The sequence below is a fragment of the Dendrobates tinctorius genome, unplaced genomic scaffold, assembly GCF_039654945.1.
Source record: "Dendrobates tinctorius isolate UK_male_01 unplaced genomic scaffold, ASM3965494v1 ptg000013l, whole genome shotgun sequence".
NCBI lineage: Eukaryota > Metazoa > Chordata > Amphibia > Anura > Dendrobatidae > Dendrobates > Dendrobates tinctorius.
The window spans coordinates 98,909-122,173 of NW_027361681.1; the positions used below are offsets into that span (position 1 = coordinate 98,909).

The 23,265-nt window shown below is 40.2% G+C and overlaps 1 protein-coding gene across 15 annotated transcripts in view; it reads left to right on the plus strand.

The window, feature by feature from the left end:
* GRIN1 (glutamate ionotropic receptor NMDA type subunit 1) overlaps nucleotides 1–23,265 on the plus strand; it is a 134,827-nt gene that overhangs the window by 32,974 nt on the left and 78,588 nt on the right. For 12 of the 15 annotated variants that reach the window (XM_073558096.1, XM_073558071.1, XM_073558064.1 and 9 more), the window contains exons 3-10: nucleotides 1,429–1,491; nucleotides 2,375–2,475; nucleotides 13,902–14,023; nucleotides 14,162–14,336; nucleotides 15,451–15,595; nucleotides 15,861–15,944; nucleotides 22,226–22,361; nucleotides 22,445–22,572. In XM_073558096.1, the coding sequence (XP_073414197.1) occupies nucleotides 1,429–1,491; nucleotides 2,375–2,475; nucleotides 13,902–14,023; nucleotides 14,162–14,336; nucleotides 15,451–15,595; nucleotides 15,861–15,944; nucleotides 22,226–22,361; nucleotides 22,445–22,572 (954 nt within the window). The remainder of the gene's footprint in view (nucleotides 1–1,428; nucleotides 1,492–2,374; nucleotides 2,476–13,901; nucleotides 14,024–14,161; nucleotides 14,337–15,450; nucleotides 15,596–15,860; nucleotides 15,945–22,225; nucleotides 22,362–22,444; nucleotides 22,573–23,265) is intronic. The other 3 variants (XM_073558066.1, XM_073558068.1, XM_073558073.1) reach the window with 1 other exon arrangement.

Here is a 23,265-nt window from a genome sequence, read left to right on the forward strand (position 1 = left end):
AGTACACACAGCAGCTTAAAAGGACAGTACTCCCACAGGCAGGGGGTGCAGAGTACACACAGTGACTTAAAGGACAGTAATCCCACAGCGGGGGATGGTGGTGCAGAATACATACTGTGGCTTAAAGGATAGTACTCCCACAGGTGGGTGGTGTAGAGTACATGCAATGGCTTAAGAACTGTAGTCCAACAGGTGGTGGAATACAGAGTACACACAGCGGGTTAAAGGACAATACTCGCACAGATATGGGTGCAAAGTACAGACAGTTGCTTTTAGCTTGGTACTAGCACAGTACTGCCACAGATATGGGTTGCAAAGTAGACAGCGTTTTTTTTTGCTGCAGAGTGCTCAGTCACTATCTGTTCTTCACTCTAGCTGGATTCTAACCCTACACGAATTAGAGCATGATGGCGGTGGCATTCGTGAGCCGACCTTTATACAGGCCGGGTCATGTATTGCGCCAGCCAGTCACAGCCATGACAATTCTGTGACTTGAAGTGCTCACAGTCTAAAAGCTTGTTGATTGGCTTCACTGCAGCCTTTCAACAAGCTTTATTACACTGGCGAACGTGAACAGGAAACCGGACATACAGTAAAATGTCCGTGTTCAGGGTTCGTGTCCTGTACGAACCCCAAACTTTCAAGTTTGGGTTCACTTATCCCTACTGATAACACCTCTATACACAGTAAGTAACACAGCCTCCATCATTCACAGTGGGTGATTTCACAGCTTACCTCCTCTTCCTTTACAATGACAGATAACACCACTCTATACAATAGATTATGCAGGATTTACCATTCACTTTGGATGATGCAATAGCTCAACTCCTCCTCCTGTACAATGTCACAGACTGCCTCTATATAGAGTAAATAACACAGGATCTACCATTCACAACAGGTAATGTCACAGCTCACCGCCTTCCCCTCTGTTCACAATAACAATTGGCCATTCTACAGCATGCTAAGACAATTCTTCAATTAAAGTAGCGTCTGAATCAGTCTATTGCTACTAATACCCATGTGAACAACAGAAAGTAAGAGTCTAATATTAGGCCTAGTGGCCAATATGATATTTGCAATATTTTTTTAAATTATTATTTTGTTTTATATAAGTAGTAAATAGAAAAACAGCCATGAAAAAAAAATACATATAACATTTGATGTAAACAACAGGTCATTTTCTGAAGACACATCCTCTTTAAGTTGACCTCAACCGTCTGCGTACAACAGCTTTGCTGACTACAGTCCACGTTCACTGACATACTGTACATCATATGGTTTCTTTTTGCAAGCTCCAGGGCTATTATCACCCTTTAGCTGAGGTGGAGAGATGAGGTGGATGTTGGATTGCTTTTCTACACACCATATTCAACTGTTTATAATATTCTTCTGTGTCTACATATTTTCTCTGTGCACATTATTCATCAGAGTAAAAAAAGGAACTATGAAAACCTCGAACAACTTTCCTATGACAACAAGCGTGGACCCAAGGTATATATGCATGGAAAATGCACGTAGCCCACCGGTTCTAACTAAGTCACAGACACCCCAAAACCAAAAACAATGCAATCTAAATTCCTCCCTTGCCCCCCACCTAAATTAGGTGGTCCGTGACTGTCTGCTATTTTTGTGCAATCCGGTAATGGATTGGACAAGACAATGGAAAATGTAAGTGCTGAGCCTGCCCCTGCAGTGAACTCTGTTTATTCTTTGATGCTGGAGGGGCTAGCAAAAAATAAATAAAATAAAAAATACATATAAAAAATATACTAATATTAAAAAAAAAATCAATTGTGGGCACCTCCAGCAGCTAAAGTTTGTTAGGAATGCATGTGAACCAATGAATTAACCTGCAAGTTTTTCTTTTTTTTCATTATTAATTTTTTTTTAATTAAGGAAGATTTGATTCTACCGTCTAAAAAAAAAAATCACTTTTATTCTTCAAAGGTCAATTCTGTGTTAAAAACATTTTTCTCTCTTTTTTTATTTCTGATATATTCTTTTTGGTTTTTTGATTTTGGGACGAGGACACTCATTGGATTTTTTTTATTTTTAAATTGCATTTCCAGACTTTTTCTCCTAATATCTTATAAAATGCACGTCTCTTTTTTTTTTTATCTTTTTTTTTGTTTTTCTTTTTGGGTCTTGGCGAACTTCAGTTTGCATGCAGAGTGCAAAGTGAAAGCAAGAAAAAAATAAAGAAAAAAGAAAAGGAAAAAATAATGAAAGAAAATATTGGACATAGATTTAATAAAAAAAGGTCTCTCTTTACTTGTAAGAAGAGTGTATAACCTTCTTTTTCTAGATAGCATGGCTCTCTCTTGGGAAGGTATGTATTACCCTTGCTAATTCCATTTGCTCACACTAATCACAGGCAGAAAAAGTTCTTCACTTTGAACCTGGGACCAAAAATGTGACCGCTCTTCTAACTGAAGCGAAAGGATTGGAAGCCAGAGTGATCATCCTCTCTGCTAGGTAAGCTGGCACCCTCAACACCTTGGTCTGTGTCTATGACTGTCATTTTGGAAGTGTTCCTTCCCTCTCCCTCCCACTTGTTTGCCAGCATAGCATCTTTTATATTATCTGAAGTTTTTCTTAAAAACAGGAACTGCCTGCTATGTTTAACACATTAAGTAAAGCCAAGCTTAGACAAAAACTTGTCTCCTGATGAACTTTACAATATGTTTGTTTTCACTCCTAAAAATAATTTTATGATATTGTAATGATGCCATTAGTATTTTGTCCTCAGCTCCTTGTTGACCAGAAATATATGCATTACTGTTCTAGTTCATGTAACTTTAGCAAACCTTCTTTGTTTTATTACATTTTTAGTTGTTGTTTTTATTTAAAGGGAATCTGTCACCTATTTTTCGACTATAAGATGCCGCCACCGCCATCAAGGGCTTATCTACAGCATTCTATAATGCTGTAGATAAGCCCCCGATGTAACCTGAAAGAGAAGAAAAACGAGTTATATTATACTCATCCAGGGAAGGTCCTGGTCCGGTCCGGGTCCGATGGGTGTCATGGTCCGGTCCGGCGCCTCCCATTTTCTAGCGATGATGTCCTCTTCTTGGCTTCCCGTCGCGGCTCCGGCGCAGGCACACTGCTTTGCCCTGTTGAGGGCAGAGCAGAGCACTGCAGTGCGCAGACGCCCGGACCTCTCTGCCATTTCCCTGCGCCTGTGCACTGCAGTATTCTGCTCTGCCCTCAACAGGGCAGAGCAGTGCGCCTGCGCTGGAGCCGCGGTGGGAAGCCAAGAAGAGGACGTCATCGCTAGAAGATGGGAGGCGCCGGTCCAAACCGCGACACCCATCGGACTTGGACCGGACCGCCCCTGGGTGACTAAAATCTAACTCGCTTTTCTTCTCTTTCAGGTTACATCTGGGGCTTATCTACAGCATTACAGAATGCTGTAGATAAGTCCCTGATGGCGGTGGCCGCAGTTTATAGTCAAAAAAATAGGTGACAGATTCCCTTTAAGCACCTTAAGTATAGTGTACTAGGTTTCCCATTGGTTGGTAAGTTCTTTATGTAGACTGATTCAAAATATATCTTTGAGTAGGGACCAAACAGTGTCATCCAATGAAAACACATAGTTTAATAATCTCTGGTTGGTGATTATTGATTTATGTCTAGCTAATATCCATTACATATCAGTGTCATATCGGTCTACAGTTTATTATAAATGTCATATCTATTTATCTATAGCAGGGTTGCCACTAGGAATTTTGGGGCTCCATACTGGCAAAATTTTCAGGGCCCCCTTGAAACTCCGCCCAGGCTCCATCCCTAGAACTGTCCACAGTCCCACCACCCTCTCTTGCAAAAACTCCACTTCTCACCAATCACACACTAACAGTTCCCATCCCCAGATCACACATATAGCCGGCAGCTTTTGTTTTGGCCAAAAGATTTTTTAAGCTGCCACCATAACAAGGTAGACACTTCTGACCGAGCACTACTCTAACCTATTAAATATTTGTTAAAATATGCAATACAATTTAGATATATTTTTATTTATTTTTCAATTTTTAAAATGACCAATAATATCACATACAAGGAACCAATACCACCACACCATGTCCAGCACACATGTTACCATCACAGTGACCGAATAATATCACATACAAGGAACAAATACCACAACACCATGACCAGACCACATATTACCACCACCATGACCGAATAATATCACATTCAAGGGACAAATACCGCAGCACCATGTCCAAACCACATATTACCACCACATAGTGAATGAATACTACAATACTGATCAGTAATAATGCAGTGTCTGTGTATAGGTAATACAGTGATCAATGACATTATACAAAGGAGCTCTGTATATAATGCTTAAGTAATACAGTGATCACTGGTGACATTATACACAGGAACTCTGTATATAGTATACAGTGTATAGTGCCAGTGTATAGGTAACACACTGACTCACCAGTGACTTCTCTAGGTGAAGTTCCTCATCTTTGCTTTTCATCTTTCATCCAGCACAGACCGCCATCACTTCTTCCAACCAGGACTCGTCTCTGCAGGAAATAACACAGTTATCTAGAGCTCCACTTGCAGAACACATTACTTATTTTTTTCCCAACTTCTACATTACACCACAAGAAGAAAAAAAGGCAACATAGTATTACTCTACACAGTAACAGGACCACCCCCCATTTAAAACAATATACTCAAAAAATAAAATAAATAAATCCCCCTTCTGCCGCCAAGCGCTGATCAATACTTAATCACTTGTTTTTTGGCAGTTTTTCTCTTTTTCATGCATTCTGCAGCTGCCAAGCATTAATCAGTGATGCAATTCATTGATCAACGTCCATACTCAGTGGTTTCCAGTACTTTTTTTGCCTTTGTCCATCCCCCCATCTTTGCACCACCTGCAATTTAACCCCTAGAGTTCCAAAGTTTTCCTAACACAAACTAATACATTTATTAAACACTGACATATATAGATCGTTTTGATATGACATGGTTTACTATATGTAACCCATGTGTCATATCATGTCGGGTTCTGTAATGATTTTACAGAAGCCGGGAATTGATTTAGCGGCTATTATGCTATGTAGAACTTTATGAAATATATATATATATATATATATATATATACATACACAGTATATGGGTCTCAATGACATATATATACACTCACTGGCCACTTTATTAGGTACACCTGTCCAACTGTGTGTTAAGACTTAATTTCTAATCAGCCAATCACATGGCGGCAACTCAGTGCATTTAGGCATGTAGACATGGTCAAGACAATCTCCTGCAGTTCAAACCGAGCATCAGTATGGGGAAGAAAGGTGATTTGAGTGCCTTTGAACGTGGCATGATTGTTGGTGCCAGAAGGGCTGGTCTGAGAATTTCAGAAACTGCTGATCTACTGGGATTTTCACGCACAACCATCTCTAGGGTTTACAGAGAATGGTCCGAAAAAGAAAAAAAATCCAGTGAGCGGCAGTTCTGTGGCCGGAAATGCCATGTTGATGCCAGAGGTCAGAGGAGAATGGGCAGACTGGTTCGAGCTGATAGAAAGGCAACAGTGACTCAAATTGCCACCCGTTACAACCAAGGTAGGCAGAAGAGCATCTCTGAACGCACAGTGCGTCGAACTTTGAGGCAGATGGGCTACAGCAGCAGAAGACCACACTGGGTACCACTCCTCTCAGCTAAGAACAGGAAACTGAGGCTAAAATTTGCACAAGCTCATCGAAATTGGACAGTAGAAGATTGGAAAAACGTTGCCTGGTCTGATGAGTCTCGATTTCTGCTGCGACATTCGGATGGTAGGGTCAGAATTTGGCGTAAACAACATGAAAGCAGGGATCCATCCTGCCTTGTATCAACGGTTCAGGCTGGTGGTGGTGGTGTCATGGTGTGGGGAATTTTTTCTGGGCACTCTTTGGGCCCCTTGGTACCAATTGAGCATCGTTGCAACGCCACAGCCTACCTGAGTATTGTTGCTGACCATGTCCATCCCTTTATGACCACAATGTACCCAACATCTGATGGCTACTTTCAGCAGGATAATGCGCCATGTCATAAAGCTCGAATCATCTCAGATTGGTTTCTTGAACATGACAATGAGTTTACTGTACTCAAATGGCCTCCTCAGTCACCAGATCTCAATCCAATAGAGCATCTTTGGGATGTGGTGGAACGGGAGATTCGCATCAGGGATGTGCAGCCGACAAATCTGCGCCAACTGTGTGATGCCATCATGTCAATATGGTCCAAAATCTCTGAGGAATGCTTCCAGCACCTTGTTGAATCTCTGCCACGAAGAATTGAGGCAGTTCTGAAGGCAAAAGGGGGTCCAACCCCTTACTAGCATGGTGTACCTAATAAAGTGGCCAGTGAGTGTATGTATATGTATTCTGTGTGTATATATCTATTCTTTCTATTCTATTATTTTATTTTAACCTGTCAGTGTGATTTTACAGTATAGCACACTGAATTGCCGGCTTTTGTAAAGGACATCAGTGCGTATTTCTCGCAAGTCACACATATGCTCCGTGTGTAATCCGTTTTTTTCTCGCACCCATAGACTTGCATTGGCGAGCCTCGAGCGTAATACGGTGCAAATCGCAGCATGCTGCGATTTCCTCTGCATGTATAATACGGGCAAGAAAAAAATGCATGATGGGAGCTGCCCCACACATTAACATTGGGACGAGTGCTATACGATTTTTTCTCGCATAGCACTCGTCCGTATTTCTCGCTAGTGTGACTCCAGCCTGAGGGAGAGGATTCCACCTTCCTTTATTTTTCCGACTCTTCCTCCTTTACTGATACCGAACCGTCACGTAAACGTCCCAGGACAAAAAATGAACCAGCCCACGGTTACTGACCTATATGGACCTCACCTACTGAAAATTCTGACACACAGATTTCTGATTATTTTCAAAGTCTTTTTCTTTGAAGATTTTGTAAATCTGATGGTGTTGCAGAACCATTTGGTGGGGCCAGCAATTTTTATCCCAAAATCTGACCCAAAATTGGACCCCTGTAGACGTTATAGAAATTATGAAGTTTTGGTGCCTGGTTCTTCACATGGGGATAGTGAATAAACCAGAAATTCGATAATATTGGAGTGTTGAGGACTTGTGTGTGTTTCACATGGCTATGGCATGGACACGCATTGAGGCAATAATGTCCTCCATGAGATGACCTCAACTTTTAACAACTTTTCATTGAACACTTCAGCAACAAGTTTGCTGAGGTGTACAACCCCCAAAGGGACATCTGTGTGGATGAGTCGTTAATCCATTTCAGGGATAGGCTCAAATTCCGGCAATACTTTCCCAGTAAGAGAGCAAGGTACAGAATTAAGCTGTACAAACTGTACGAGAGTACCTCAGGGTACACTCACAAGTTTAGGGTTTATGAAGGGAAGGACAACCAGATACCAACCCCTGAATGCCCCCTGTCCTTTAAGTGAGTAAGTAAACTGTGTTGGATTTGGTGCACCTACTGCTGGACCAAGGTTACCACCTCTATGTAGATAACTTTTACTCTAGTATCCTACTGTTCAAGTCACTCTTTTCGTATGCTACTGCAGCCTATAGTACTGTCTTTAAAAATCAGAGAGGTCTCCCTAGGACGCTAATTGGGCAGCTGCTCAGAAAGGGTAAGAGCAGAGACAAATATAGCGACAACATGCTGGTAGTCAAACACAAAGGGATGTCCTTTTCTTGACCACCATACATGGTGATGGCAGCACCCCCAGCATTGTACGGGGTATCTCGACACAGGTCCACCAACCACACAGTGTACTGGGGTACAACAAGAACATGGGAGGACTTGATCTATCTGATCAAGTCCTCCAGCTGTACAGTGCTATGAGAAAAGCCAAGGTGTAGTACAACAACCTGTCCATGCACAACATACAGATAGCAATGTACAATGCCTTTGTGCTAACATGATGTGCAGCCCAGACCAGGAACTTCCTTCAGTTCCAGGAAGTAGTGATCAAGGCTTTAATATTTGGCAGTCAGGAAGGAGCAGGCCCCAGTACTCCCGAAACTGAAAGTGTCCATGATGTACAAGGCCAACATTCCGCTGGTGAAGTACCAAAAAACTGCAACGAGAGGAAGGACACAAAAAAGGTGCAAAGTGTGTTACAGAAGGGGAATACAAAAGGACACCATTTATCAGTGTGACACCTGCCCTGACAAACCTGATCTGTGTATGAAAGACTGTTTCAGAGTCTACCACTCATCCATGCACTACTAAATGTATTTCTTGCTTACACAACTCACATATGCCAACCTGACGTAAACCACACAACTCATATGCCAACCTGATGCACTCTACACTACTCAAATATGCCAACCTGACGTACACTACATAATTAACATATGCCACCACAAAATTCACATACCAGGAAAACACTAGATCAATTCCAATATGGGGTCACTAGTGAGGGGTTTCTACTGTTTAGGCACATCAGAAGTTCTCCAAACACGACATGACACCCACAGATGATTCTATCAAAGTCTGCATTCCAAAACGTCACTCCTTCCTGCCGATCAGATATGGGGGTCCATTTTCTCCTGTTACCATTGTGAAAATAAAAAAATTGTGGATAAAAGATCTTTTTTTGTGGAAAAAATGTAAATTTTTTAATTTTCACAACTCAACATTATAATTTTCTGTAAAGCACCTGGGGGTTCAAGATGCTCACCACACATTTAGATAATCTCCTTGAAGATGTCTAGTTTCCAAAATGGGGTCACTTGTAGGGGGTTTCCACTGTTTAAGCATATCAGGGGCTCTTCAAATGCGACATGATGCCCGCAGCCCATTCCATCAAAGTCTGCATTCCAAAGCATCACTCATTTCCTTATGAGCCCTGATATGTGCTCAAACAATGGTTTTCCCAACATATATCAGCATGCTAAGGAGAAATTGTGCAACAGATTTGTGGGTCCATTTTCTCCTGGTACCCTTGTGAAAATAAAAAAAAATGGGCTAAAAGATGATTTTTGTGGAAAAAATGTGATTGGCGTCCGCTCTCAATTCCAGCCAATTTTGCCTTGAAAAAGTCAAATGGTAGTCCTTCCCTTCCAAGCCCTGCTGTGTGCCCAAACAGTGGTTTTCCCCGCACTAAAGCAAAAAGGCACAACAACTTTGAATTTTTATTTTCACGGTTCTAAGTTATAAACTTCTGTGAAGCACCTGGGGGTTCAAGGTGCTCAGCACACATCTAGAGAAGTTCATTGGGGAGGTCTAGTTTCCAAAAAGGGGTCATTTGTGGGGGTTTTCCCGTGTTTAGGCACATCAAGGACTCTCCAAACGTGACATGGTGTCCGCTAATTATTCTAGAAAATTTTGCATTCAAAAAGTAAAATGACGTTCCGTCCCTTCCAAGCCCTGCCATGCACTCAAACAGTGGTTTTCCTCCAAATATGGGGTAACAGCATGCTCACCTCAGGAGAAATTGCACAACTTTTGTGGTCCTTTTTTTTCCTGTCAACCTTGTGAAAATTAAAAAATTGGGTCTAAAGTAAAATTTTACTAAAATAAGTTACTGTAAATGTTAATTTTTCCTTCCACATTCCATTAATTTCTGTGAAGCACCTGAAGGGTTAATAAACTTCTTGAATGTGGTTTTGAACACCTTGAGGGGTGCAGTTTTTAGAATTGTGTCATGTTTGCATATTTTCTGTCATATAGACCCCTCAAAGTCACTTCAAATGCGATGTGGTCCCTTAAAAAATGGTTCGGTAAATTTTGTTGCAAAAATGAGAAATCTCAGGTCAATTTTTTTTTAATTCCAATAAATTTTTATTAAGTTTTCAAAATTCAATACAAACATCCACCTGCCAACATGGCTGGTGGAACCACATAACTAAGGCTGGTTTCACACTTGCGTTTTTTTGCGCTGTTTTTTAGCGCACAAACGCATGCGTTTTTTCCCCCATACTTTAACATGGGTGCGCATAGGTGCGCATACACATGCGTTTGTACGCGTTTGTATGCGCATGCGTTTTTTTGTAGTGTGCGCTCGGGCACACAAAATGCATCCTGTTGCATTTTTTGTGCGTCCGACTTGCCCCAAAAAAACGCATGCGCACGCAATGTGTTTTTTTTACAGCAAAACACCCATTATAGTCTATGGGTGCGCATACGTGCGCATTGTAGTGCGCACGTATGCACAAAAAAGCATGCATTTTTTTTTTTAAAAAAAGCACCAAAACCTGCAAAAAATCCGCACACAAACGTATGATGCATTTTTTCATGCGTCTGTGTGCACAAAAAACGCGCAGCAAAAAACGCAAGTGTGAAAGTAGCCTAACAGAGGATATCTGTGCAATACATCAATAACACTGTGATCTCAGCTTTTCCATCAAGTAATCATGTATTGTATATTAACTTTTGAATATTAAGCAGTAAACATCATGTATTGGCAATATGAACTCTTACTCCATAATTACACCCAAACTCAACATGTGCATGGGCATCGTCCTGTCTCAATGAAGTGGGGTGGACATAGGACTGTCTAACCAGGGATCCCATATGCAGGATATTCTTTTCCTAGCTGCTAAGGGCTGAGCCAAAATCGCTGGTCAAATTTTAACCCTTGTAACTTGCTAATAAAAAAAAATGTTGTTTTCTAAAATTGTGCTGATATAAAGTAGACATGTGGGAAATATTATTTATTAACCATTTTGTGTGACATAACTCTCTGAATTCAAACTTATAAAATTACAAAACTTTCCTCAAATTTCCGTTATTTTCACAAATAAATGCAAATCATATCGAAGAAACTTTACCACTATCATGAAGTACAATATGTCACAAAAAAAATCTCAGAATCAGTGGGATATGTTGAAGCGCTCCAGAGTTGTTATCTCATAAAATGACAATGGTCTAAAATTGTAAAATTTGGCCGGGTCATGAAGGTGAAAACAGGCCTGGGAGTGAAGGGGTTACTATTTGGTATTGAAAACTTTGTTTGCAATTAGAGAAGCTAGACATGCCTGCTGACCATTTTTACCCTCAGCCTGTATAGTCTGAGTAGTTGTACGCACACGGTAAAAGGATAGTGGGTGTATGGCGGGATGATCCCTGGTCCATGTGGTTTTGGCTTGTGGACTAGTACACCCGCTGACCTCCCCATGTCTCCACATTTTGATGGCAGTGGTATGTGGAGACATGTCAGTAGGTGTTCTCGTCCGCTGGCCCAACTTTCTTTAGAAAGACTGCATGAACTGAACGCCCTCTCTTTTCCTGTCGGCAGAACACTACTCAGACAACACAGGGTGAGGGTAAAACAATGTGGCAATAATTTATTCAACCACCAACAAACAGTAGCATATAGAACAGTCCCAGCAAAGTACCCAAGATGGTGCAAATTAGAGTCTCATCCTTCTGCTGACTCGCCAGGATTAGAGCTGCTTTCATCGCCGACTAACCCCACATGTGACGCCCCACTTTTGGCAGGCACAACAAGCTTAGAAAACTAACCGAGAGCAGTGAGGTATATGGCCAGGTGACCCGATTGTCCCAACCTGGAGTCTTCAAGACATCTCTGTGGGTTCAGTGATGGTCAATGGAACAGATCTGTGAAATTCCAGCTGGGGTAGTAGTCCTCTAAGCTGACATCCTGTAGACTCTCAACAGAGGCAAAGTCTGCTAGCATAGGTCACAATTGTCCTTTAAGCCATCTTTCACAGGTTAAGGGGCAGGTGTGACGACGTTAAGTCGCATGATTTGATTATTTATAGTTTATCCTTCAGTGTTTGCAAGTCAACAAACTGCATGGCCCGGTACAATGTTTAATCAACATATTCGCAAACATCATTGTTCAGTGACCCTGCATCCCTGTTTTGCAAAGATAACAGTTGTACAATAAACTGTAGGAGCTGATATCAGAGGTAAATAACAACTATTCATCCATTTACAAATATCAATTCAACTTACAAGAAGAGTCAATACTTTAGACAACAGTCTATGATTCTGGTCCTACGGAATTTACCTCTGCCATATTTAGGAAGAAATGTTTCTTGACAGTGATTTTCTGGATTTTTTTAAGATTCTGTCTAGTGTACCTACGATAAAAATTACAAACCTCTCCATTCTTTATAGGTGGGAAATCAAATACTTATTTTCCCCACTGACTCATATCTATCTCCTATCTATTTAATGAACATCTATCTCATATCAGTTGATTATCTATTGCTCAAAAAATGGCAGCACTCCAAAATTCAGGTACTTTTAGGTAGATTTTAATCCATGACTTACAGCAGCAATGTTTCACTTTCACCTGGAACTTTTGCTCAAGTGGGTGGCACTGAAACTTTGCTACTGCAAGTTTTGGATTAGTAAAGGCATGTTCACTTTTTGTACCAGAATTTGGGAATTTGAGTACTGCCATATTTTTAAACTATACCAATCGAATCATAGAATCACAGAATCGTAGAATGTTAGCGTTGGAAGGGTCATCTGATCAAAGTCCTTGGTTTTAACCATCTATTATCTATAGTCTTTATTTGACATTTTTATCTGTATTGTCTCTAAACATATTCACGAGTGTGGACAGTACCCACTAATAACCCATGAAAACACACAGCAATTTCACCACTCTGGGTCAGATGATTATTGTTCTACCCTACTCTTTCAGCATATCCACCACAGATCTGACTGAAATCAGATCAGACATTGGATGGAGTAATAATACCGGAGATGTGTAACCTGATAACTATTCCTGGAACCAGTGTTGCCAACCTTATTTTTTAATTTTTCTGGACAGCTTCTCAAAAACTCAAGGATAGCCAACATTTTTTATGAACACATTAGAAAACCATAATAAATCATTAAGATTATGAGTGACATGTTTACAGCTTGTAATTCTGATATGAAGACATCACCTGCATTCACTAATAACTACAAAAGGGTGATAACTACAATCTTAATAATCTGTACAAGTTTCTATAGCTTCAAAAAAATCACAGACAAAACAATTTTTTATGGATGGGGAAAAATTGAGCCCTATTTTCATTGACTGTCACAGAATTTTTTGGACGGTTGGCAACTAAGCCTGGAACATATCTGTAAATCAAAACGAACACATCCAACCCATGAACAGCAGTGCTTCCCAGAACTCACATCCAAAGATGATATTTTGACTTTTTTCTTTTTTATTATTTGATAGGCGGAGATACAACACATTTCGGATACAGTATATCCTTCTTCCGGTATCATAAAAACACAATGGAATTGTATTGTGTTTTTATGATGCCTGCAGAAGGATATATAATGTATCCGAAACGTGTTGTATCACCTCCTATCAAATAATGAAAAAGAAAAAATTCAAAATATCATCTTTGAATGTGAGTCCTGGAAAGCGCTGCCGTTCATGGGCTGGATGTGTTCGTTTTTGATTTACTTGTGCTGTGTGAGCCTGTTTTTGGCTCTTTCACTTGGATCCACCCAATGCAAGCTGCAAGCTCTGTCCATTGAAAAGTATCCCAGAGGAACTTTTTGAGGATACACGCCATATCAGTCTTCCATCAGGTGAGCGCATGAAGTTGTGCACCCATCAAAGACTATTATATATTGTGTTTTCGCACTTATAGCGCCGCGTTTTGTCTGTTCTTATCTCATAAGCTGTATTGGAACATATCTGTGTTCGTTCCTCTGATGTAAACTATACGGTAACTCTAGACCTCCTAGCTGCCTCATTTTCCCACTTTGATATTTGTTTTGTCATCTTAGTATATAAGGTAAATATTCTGCTTCATGCGGAGACTTGTAGCAAAGCTAATGGAGGTCAATGAACGAGCCCAGAACATTCCATACTTCATGGTGTGGCAGTCCGCTGATGTCTTTTATATTCTTTTTTTCATCTTTGCCTAACTTTCTTTCCTTTTTAGTGAGGATGATGCCAGTACCATATATAAAACGGCAGCGGTCCTAGAAATGACTGGGCCTGGCTATGTCTGGTTGGTGGGTGAACGGGAGATCTCAGGAAGTGCCCTGCGATACGCTCCTGATGGTAACGTAATGAGCTGCCCCAAATGTTCTTATTTTTATTAACATTTTAGAGAATTGTTTGTTATTATGGGTGAGGTCCAAAGCTATTGAATCATTGGGTGAGGGCCGACCTATGACGACCTGTCTCTTCTTCCACCAGGAGTCATTGGTCTCCAGCTGATCAATGGGAAAAATGAGTCTGCTCATATCAGTGATGCAGTTGCGGTCGTGGCTCAGGCGATTCATGATTTGTTTGAAAAGGAAAATATTACTGATCCGCCAAGAGGCTGTGTGGGGAATACCAATATATGGAAAACAGGGCCACTCTTTAAGAGGTGCTTATATATCTACCATGGTCATAGGAGAGGGGGAGGAGGAAGGGCCTGCTCCTTCATACTGGTCCACCAGCATAATAAAGTGAGCAGAGAATCAGCGGTTTCTGTGTTCTCCTGATAACACTTCCTGCCTTTGTTCTTCCTTTGGGCATGTGGATCTAAATACCATTAATATCAGTTTCAACATCCCTCTTAACTCTGAAGGATAGGGAAGAAGGACCGTCATATTTTTTCAGCTAAGCCACACACCTTACCCTGTCGAGCCCTTTTTGCACACCCATTCAGAAATAGAGACTCTAGTGAAGACCCTTAGCATTTTCACATACTGTAATTTAATAACCCCTTTTATGATTTCCGTGCAGTATAACACACCCACAATGGACCCTCCATACAATGTGAAGTCTCATATATGCTCCTCACACGCATTAATGTCCACATATTGCCCCTTTATCAACACAGTATTATGCCTGTGAAGTGTTCCCATACACAGTATGATGCACCCATGGTACATAACAAAATGACCCCCTTCTACTGGCTAATAAAAAAAAACTAATCTAGCCCCATTCAATGAAAGGAGCAGCTCTGCACTTTGTGCGTCCTGGCGCAATAGGTGCCATGAAGTAAAGTCCATCCACTACTCCTAAAAGATACAATTAAATGCAAGCCATGCAGCAGACCACTCTGGGCAGAGGGACAGGTCCCCAAACCAGGGAGCGTCCCGCTGGATCCTGGACGGTTGGGAGGCATAGTGTTGACTAAAATCACTTAAAAATGGGTTGTTTCACAAAGATCGAATAAGGATCCAAAAGGAGCATGGGGAACCTCATGAGTCAGAACTGTTAACAAACTTCCTACAACTCTCCAATCTGGAAAAGTGACTTTTGAGGCAAATTGGAGTATGGACATTGATGTGGATGGGTACAGAACTGTATCATATCCCTATGATAAGTACTAGGCAGGAAGTGTTGTCATGTGGATAAAGGAGTATAGTAGGTTTGATTAAGAAGCTCATGTAAAAACTTAAAGTCGTTCAGTCATTGCAAAAGTTACCATGCTAAAGTTTTTGTGAATTGGGCAGGCCAATAGATTTCCATTCTATACTCTGTTGCTGTAGGGTGCTCATGTCTTCCAAGTATCCCGAGGGAGTAACAGGACGAGTAGAGTTTAATGAGGATGGAGATAGGAAATTTGCTAATTATAGCATCATGAACCTGCAGAACCGGAAACTCGTCCAAGTCGGTATATTCAACGGCAGTCATGTGAGTCTAGACATGTGCGACATTTGCCAATCACATTTCATTCTTAAAATAATCTAGATTTATCTAGATTTCTGACTTTCTTTTACTCTAATTTTAGATTATATTGTCATGAAAGTGTTATTTATTTTTGCTTTTCATTCAATTTTCTACAAAACTTTGCAGTTAAAGGGTTCTTCAATCTTCCCAAATAATACGCAGATGCCTTTTTTGTTGCCCTGTCTAATAGGATTTTAGTTGATTCAGTTAATTTTTTCCCCATTTTTAGATTTTACAGAATGATAGAAAAATAATTTGGCCAGGCGGTGAAACAGAGAAGCCACAAGGTTACAAAATGTCAACGAATTTGAAGGTAAAGGGTTTTTTTGTTCATTTTTCTGTGTAGAATAAAAGTCCTATTAAATTGAAAGAGAATTTAAAATAATAATATATTAAAATGAATGTTTTATATTTGCAAGGGACACTACAGTCAAAACTGATGCACTGTGTTTATGCCTCATGTCGGGAATAAAGGTGCAGGGCATGAATAAGGGATTATTATACCAACACAGTGTCATGTTTCACCCCTTTTACTAGAAATAACAGAGTATCAGTTTTACGTGGTCTCTTCTTTTAAATGTATTCTCTCCCTATTTGTTAGCTGCGGGGTAATCTCTGTACTGTCCAGCCGTTTAACAGAGTATATATATTTATTCAGAAACAAAGATAACACAGCTTGCAACTGGTATTTCTTCTAACGTAGGGTCTTTTAGTACCAGAGTGAAAGGATATCTGTGGATAATAACAACGTTGCTGAATAAACTTGAGAAGTGAATCCAGGTATGATGAAATAAAAGATGGTGGTTTAAACCATAATATTTTATTTCACCATACCTGGATTTACATCTCAAGTCTATTCAGCAGTGTGGATAATATCCACTGATATCCTTTCACTCTGGTACTAAATGGTCACTTGCTGACCCGTGGACCTGCTGCAGCTGATACTCATGTATACATTTTTACCTTAACAAGGGATACATCAGGTTAGTATAATCTGAGAAATACCTCAATTTGTCTATCAGATAAGACCCTATTTTGTGCTGATTTCTCCTACAGTTTAATTGTTATTTTAGGATCTTAGCACCTTGTCTGTCAGCTTGTAAAGTGAAAGTACATAAAATACTCCAGCTACACACACAGTGAACATAAACGTCCTGCTTTTTTTTTTAACAGTGAGTTATTGGCAATATAACACTATTGCTGGAGACAGAAACTCATGCACTAAACAGTAGTAAATAGTAGTTGGTGCAATATATTAAATAATAATCATTATTCCAACACCCCTACTCAACAACTACTTATCCAGTTCATCCAATAGTGGTTTTGAATTTTTCAAATTTGACTCTTGGAAGTGGCTGTGTCGTATCAGCTATCATCTGGTCAGCCTCGCAATAAACAAATTCAATTATGCCACGTTCTATCAATCATGCAGGTGATGATGTTTAACTTCGATGTGTTTGGTTCTCGCATTGCTTTTCTCACTACATGCAAGTTTAATGCATCCTTGGTTGTCTTCATAAATCACCCTCGATTGAGTTGATGGCTTACCAAGGTCACCTAAGAATTGGTTTAACCAAATAACTTATTGATTTGTGTTGGCTGCAGATACATACTCTGCTTCTGTGAATGACAAGGCTACATACACCTATTTTCTGCTGCTAGACCAAAGAAATTGAACTTTCTCCAAGCTTGAACAAATAACCGCTTGTCAATTTATGATCACTTAAGTCACCAGACCAGTCTACATCCACATAGCCTGTGAGTTTTAGATCTCCTGTTGCAGATATCCTTAAATTTGTCTCTTGAGTCTCTTCCAAATATTGAAGAACTTTCTTAGCACCATTCCAGTCTTTTTGGGGTAGGTTTTTCCACATTTCTGCAAAGAATTTCAATTGTTGCTGTGCTATCCGGTTGAGTCATAGTTGCTAAGTATGGAAGTGCCCCACTGCCTGTCTGTATTTCTCATTATTAAGTAACTGATCATCTTTTCCTTCCAACTTTAAAAAAGGGTTCCTGTGGGGTTGATATACCTTTGGCTTCTGACATTCCAGACTGATTCAGAATTGAGTTGCACTTTGCTTTAGAAGAAAGCTTTCATCCTCTTTTCTTTGGACCTGGATTCCTAGATAATATGTCACATTTGCAAGGTCTTTAGTTTCAAAATGCTGATTCAGAATTTTAGTCATCTTTGTCATTTGTTTCCTCTTGATGAATCATAATCAGATCGTTCACATATAAGAGAATTTACAGTCAATTTTCTGTCTGTACATTATGTGTAAAAAAAATGGATCTGCTTGCCTTTTTTATATCCTTCTTCCAATAAGACATTGTTCATTTTGGTGTTCCATGCTCTTGTCGATTGCTTAAGACCCTAGAGAGATTTTTTGTAGTTTGCAAATTAGATTCTCTTGACCCTCTTTGATATATCTCTCAGGTTTAAGTCATGTACAAATGATCTTCAAAGTCACAATTTAAAAAGGTATTTTGCTGTCCAAATGTCTGACAAACATCTTTTGTACAGCAGCTATAGCCATTAGAGTCCTGAATGTGGTTTGCTTAGCAACTGGAAAAAATGTGACATCATAATCATCACCATGAAATTGATGAAGGGACTAAATTTCCTCATCAGCAGCATTAATCCATTTCAGTTTTTCAATGACAGGTAGTTATTGCATCTCATCCCATGACTGCGGCTCTTTCTCAGGTAGTGTTTTGACAAAGTAAGATAGACCCTTAGCTGGTATACTCTTGTTTGATCTCGACATATTCGGGCTTCAGGTTCACCTGATTTTTCTGTTCCTTCTTCAGTGGTTGAAGAACCTAACCAAACTTCTACATCCTTTTCTTTGTTACTTTGAAATTTTGACTGAAATTGTTGTTGCTTCAGCTGGACTACTGGTATGATGTCATGAAGCGTGAGTGATACAAAGTTCTTATCAATCATTACATCTCTGCTTATTGTGACCTTGTTCGTTTCTGGATACAGGAGTCTATATCCTTTTTTGAGTTTCACTGTAGCCCACCAGAATACCTTCTTTTGTATGAGATTCCCACCTGGTACGTTTTTCTTTGGGAATATGTACAAATACTTTAATTCCATAATTCTTATTTGTTGTAGTTCAGGCTTCTTGTTGTTCCATTTCTCAAATGGAGTTCTCAGTAGCTTTACCTGGTAGTCAGTTTTGAAGATAGCAAGCTGTCATGATTGCTTCGCCCCAATATGTGGTTTGCAAATCCGTGTCAAATAGCATACTTCTTCCACTTTCATAAAGTGTCCGGTTCTTTCTTTCTGGTACACCATTTTGTTCAGGGTTGTATGGTACAGTGGTCTGAAACACGATTCAATTTTTCCTTAAAATACTTTGTGTATTTTTACTTGTATATTCAGTTCCATTATCTGCATGCAGAATTTGTTGCATTCTCCCAAATTTGTTATATACTTCAGCGAGATATATTTCAATTTTCTCTGGAACTTCATCTTTACTGTGATACAGATAGACAACTGTGTATCTTCTTGAATAATCCAGGAGTTTGAGTACTCCCTGGATCACAAACATTTGTGTGTATTAAGTCCAGAAGCTATTCTGATTGTGTAATACCATTCTTAGGAAAGGATTTTCTTGAAATTTTCCCTTTAAGGCAGTAAGTACATTTCATTGTCTGATTAGACAGATTGACTTTAATACCATCAGCAAGTTGTTTTTGAACTAACTTTCTTATGTGCAAGACACATGTACGATACATAGATACAATTCTTTTGCTGTTCATGTTTAGCAGTGTATCCACGTTCCTTGCATTTTAGCTGGTATAACTTATCTTTTAGTTTTGCTACTGCTAGTGTATAGCCTTCTTTTGAGATGATAGAGCTGTCATCCTTAAATGTAACTTAATTTCCTTTTTTGTGACTTTCTTCACAGATAACAGATTGCTTTCAAGACTAAGGACATAGAGCATGTCCTTTACTGGGATCTTTCTGCTTTGCTTTGTGGAGTCTTGACAATTAAAGGGAACCTGTTATCAGATTTGGCCGATATGAGATACGGCCATCACCTTTCTGGGCTGATATTATAGAATGCTGTATATCTGCTCCCAACCCAACCTGTAAGAGAAGAAATATAACTTATTATACTCAGTTGCGGGGCAGTCCGGTCCGAGGGGTGTCGCAAGTCTTGGTCCGGCGCCTCCCATCTTCATGAGATGCCACCCTCCTGCTTGCTTCGTGTGGATGACATCACAGTCATCACAGTTTCCTCGGCACCGTGCTCCTGCGCAGGTCTACATCTCTGTCCTGTTGAGGACAGAGCAAAGTAATGCAGTGCGCAGGTGCTGGGAAAGGTCAAAGAGCCCCAGCCCCTGTGCACTGCAGTACTTTGCTCTGTCCTCAACAGGACAGAGAAGTGCGCATGTGCAGGAGCGCGGTGCTGAGGAGACTGTGTGGATGATGCAGGGACGCATCATCCACATGAAGCAAGCAGGAGGGAGTCATCGCAAGAAAATGGGAGGCACCAGACCAAGAAGAGTGACACCCCTTGGGCCAGACAGCCCTGCACGTGAGTATAATAAAAGTTCTTTTTCTTCTCTTACAGGTCGGATTGGGGGAAGATATACAGCATTATAAAATGTTGTATATCAGCCCTGAAAAGATGATGGCCGCATCTCATATCGGCCAGACGTGGTGACAGGTTCTCTTTATTGTAACCATCTGAATTCATATACTGACCATTAATCAAGATCACTGTCTCTGACTTACTTTGGTCCAGGATAGAGAAGCTTCAGTCATTAGTCATATGACTAGGTGCACAAGAGTCTATACACCATGCATGCTTTGATGTATTTGCATTAACAGTAAACACAGCTTCAGTACTTGAAGTGTCATATTCTTCAGTAATGGCACATTTAAACTTTTGATGATCATTTTGCTTTTTCAGCTGATTCATTCTAGCTTTCCAGACTCTGCAGTCAGTCTTTAGTTGCCTTGATTTCTTGCAGACAAAACACTCATGTGTTTCCTTCAAAAGACTTTAATTTTTAGGTAGATTCTGATTTGGATACTCTTCTGCTGATTACACTTTCTGTCTTTTGCTTATACTCATCAACAAGCTTTCCTCTGACATACTTCAAAGTAAGTTCATAATCTGGCGTGCAACTAGCGCAGTTACAAGTGTGTCATAAGGGTACCGTTACACATAGTGACGCACCAACGATCCAAACAACAATACGATCTGGCTAAGATCGTTTGTGCATCACTTAGTAAGCAGTCATACAGGCCGATCTCCATAACGACGCATCAGCGATCAGCGATGTTACTAACGACCACGGCGATCGTTGGGACCTTGTCACACACTGTCTATTGTAACGATTCAGACTTTGAGTAGGTGTCCTTCAGCACTACCTGAGTCGCCAACGAGGTCGCTCGTCGTTGATAAAGGGCGTCAAACACAGCGATGCATGCTGGTCAGCGGGACGCCAGCGATCAAAAAATGATCCTGGACGTTCGAGCAAGATCAGCGACATCGCAGCAGGGCGCCGGTCGTTGCCGCGTGTCACATTTAGCGAGATCGCTGACGATGTCGCTGTTGCGTCACAAAATCGTTGTCGCTTTAGCGATATCGCTAGCGATCTCGCTGTGTGTAACGGGGGCTTAACTTTCTGGTAGACTACTTAGCAGTAGTGCAGCAACATGGAAATCCTTTAGATTTTCCCCAGTGTCCAGTAGGCGCTCCCCAATTTCTAGAGTATTTCTTATGTAATCCTGTATATCTTGGCTCTTAGTTAGCTTAGACTGATATAGCTTTCTCATTAAATAGAGCTTATTACGGAGATTTATCCTTTCATGTACTTTCTGCAGCTGTTACCATATTTTTTTGCAGTTTCACATTTACATACATGCATAATCTGATCATCTATACTGAGGGAGTTAGTGCTTTGTGCGTTTTGATCCTTCTCGAAGCAGTTTTCTGGTAGTGAGTCAAGTCTAGACTCGTGTGTGTATTGCAACATACCTCCTCTTATCAGCAGAATATTTAATTTGAATTTGCAGGATTAGTTATTCTGGTTAGTCAGATAAGGCACTGAACTTCACAGAGTTGCTGCTGGTGGCCATCTTTGCTTTTATTCTTTGTGTACTGTTGTTATCTCTCCTCTGGGCTGTTCTCTGGGTCTTTGGGTTTCTTGACTCATAACCTTTTGGCAGCAGATTAATCTCTGTACTGTCCAGCCGTTCAACAGTGAATATATACTTATTCAGGAGCAAAGATAACAAAGCTTACAACTGGTATTCATTATAGCTAAGGATCTTAGCATCGTGTCTGTCATCTTGTAAAGTGAAAGTAAAATAATGTGCTCCAGCTACACACACAGTGAACATGAACGTTCTGCTTTTTTTAACAGTGAGTTATTGGCAATATTACACTTTTGCTGGAGACAGAAACTCATGCACTATTAAACAGTATTAATTAGTAGTTGATGCAATATATACAATAATTAGCATTATTTCAACACTATTCTCATTTTATTCACTGCCATTTCTCCCACAGAATAATTAGCATTATTTCAACACTATTCTCATTTTATTCACTGCCATTTCTCCCACAGATAGTTACAATTCATCAAGAACCCTTTGTGTATGTAAAGCCGGCTCTGCCGGACGGGTCCTGTAAGGAAGAATATGCCATAACTGGTGACCTGATCAAAAAGGTGCCATGTTCAGGACCTAACGACACCATTCCAGGTAGAGGATTTTCCGAGTGAGTGGAGTTGACTCTCTCTATATATTGTTATGCTATATTCTGATCTTTGTCATTCTGTTACTAGGTCGGCCCACCGTACCCCAATGCTGTTATGGCTTCTGTATCGATTTATTACTCAAACTCGCCAAGGAGATGAGCTTCAATTATGAGTTTCACCTTGTGGCTGATGGGAAGTTTGGCACCCAGGAGCGGGTGAGTGGTGTGAAGGTCATCGGCTAATTATTCACATCCATTATTTACCACAATTTATTTGTTCACTATTCTAGCAAATAGGATTTTACCATGAATGAAGAGGGACTTATACAAATAAGGCCGGAGACAAACTAGAGATTTTAAAATCAGTCCGATTTTGTTCCTGCAAAGTCGAATGAGTGTCATGCAAGTGTCATGCGTTTTTCATACTAGTACAATCCGATTTTTAACACCTAGCTTCCAATTTACATCCGAATGCAGTGCGATTGCTATCCTATTTCAATGCGATTTTAACGTGAGATAGATACAGTGCCTACAAGTAGTATTCAACCCCCTGCAGATTTAGCAGGTTTGATAAGATGCAAATAAGTTAGAGCCTTCAAACTTCACACAAGAGCAGGATTTATTAACAGATGCATAAATCTTACAAACCAAAAAGTTATGTTGCTCAGTTAAATTTTAATAAATTTTAAACATACAAGTGTGGGTCAATTATTATTCAACCCCTAGGTTTAATATTTTGTGGAATAACCCATGTTTGCAATTACAGCTAATAATCGTCTTTTATAAGACCTGATCAGGCCGGCACAGGTCTCTGGAGTTATCTTGGCCCACTCCTCCATGCAGATCTTCTCCAAGTTATCTAGGTTCTTTGGGTGTCTCATGTGGACTTTAATCTTGAGCTCCTTCCAC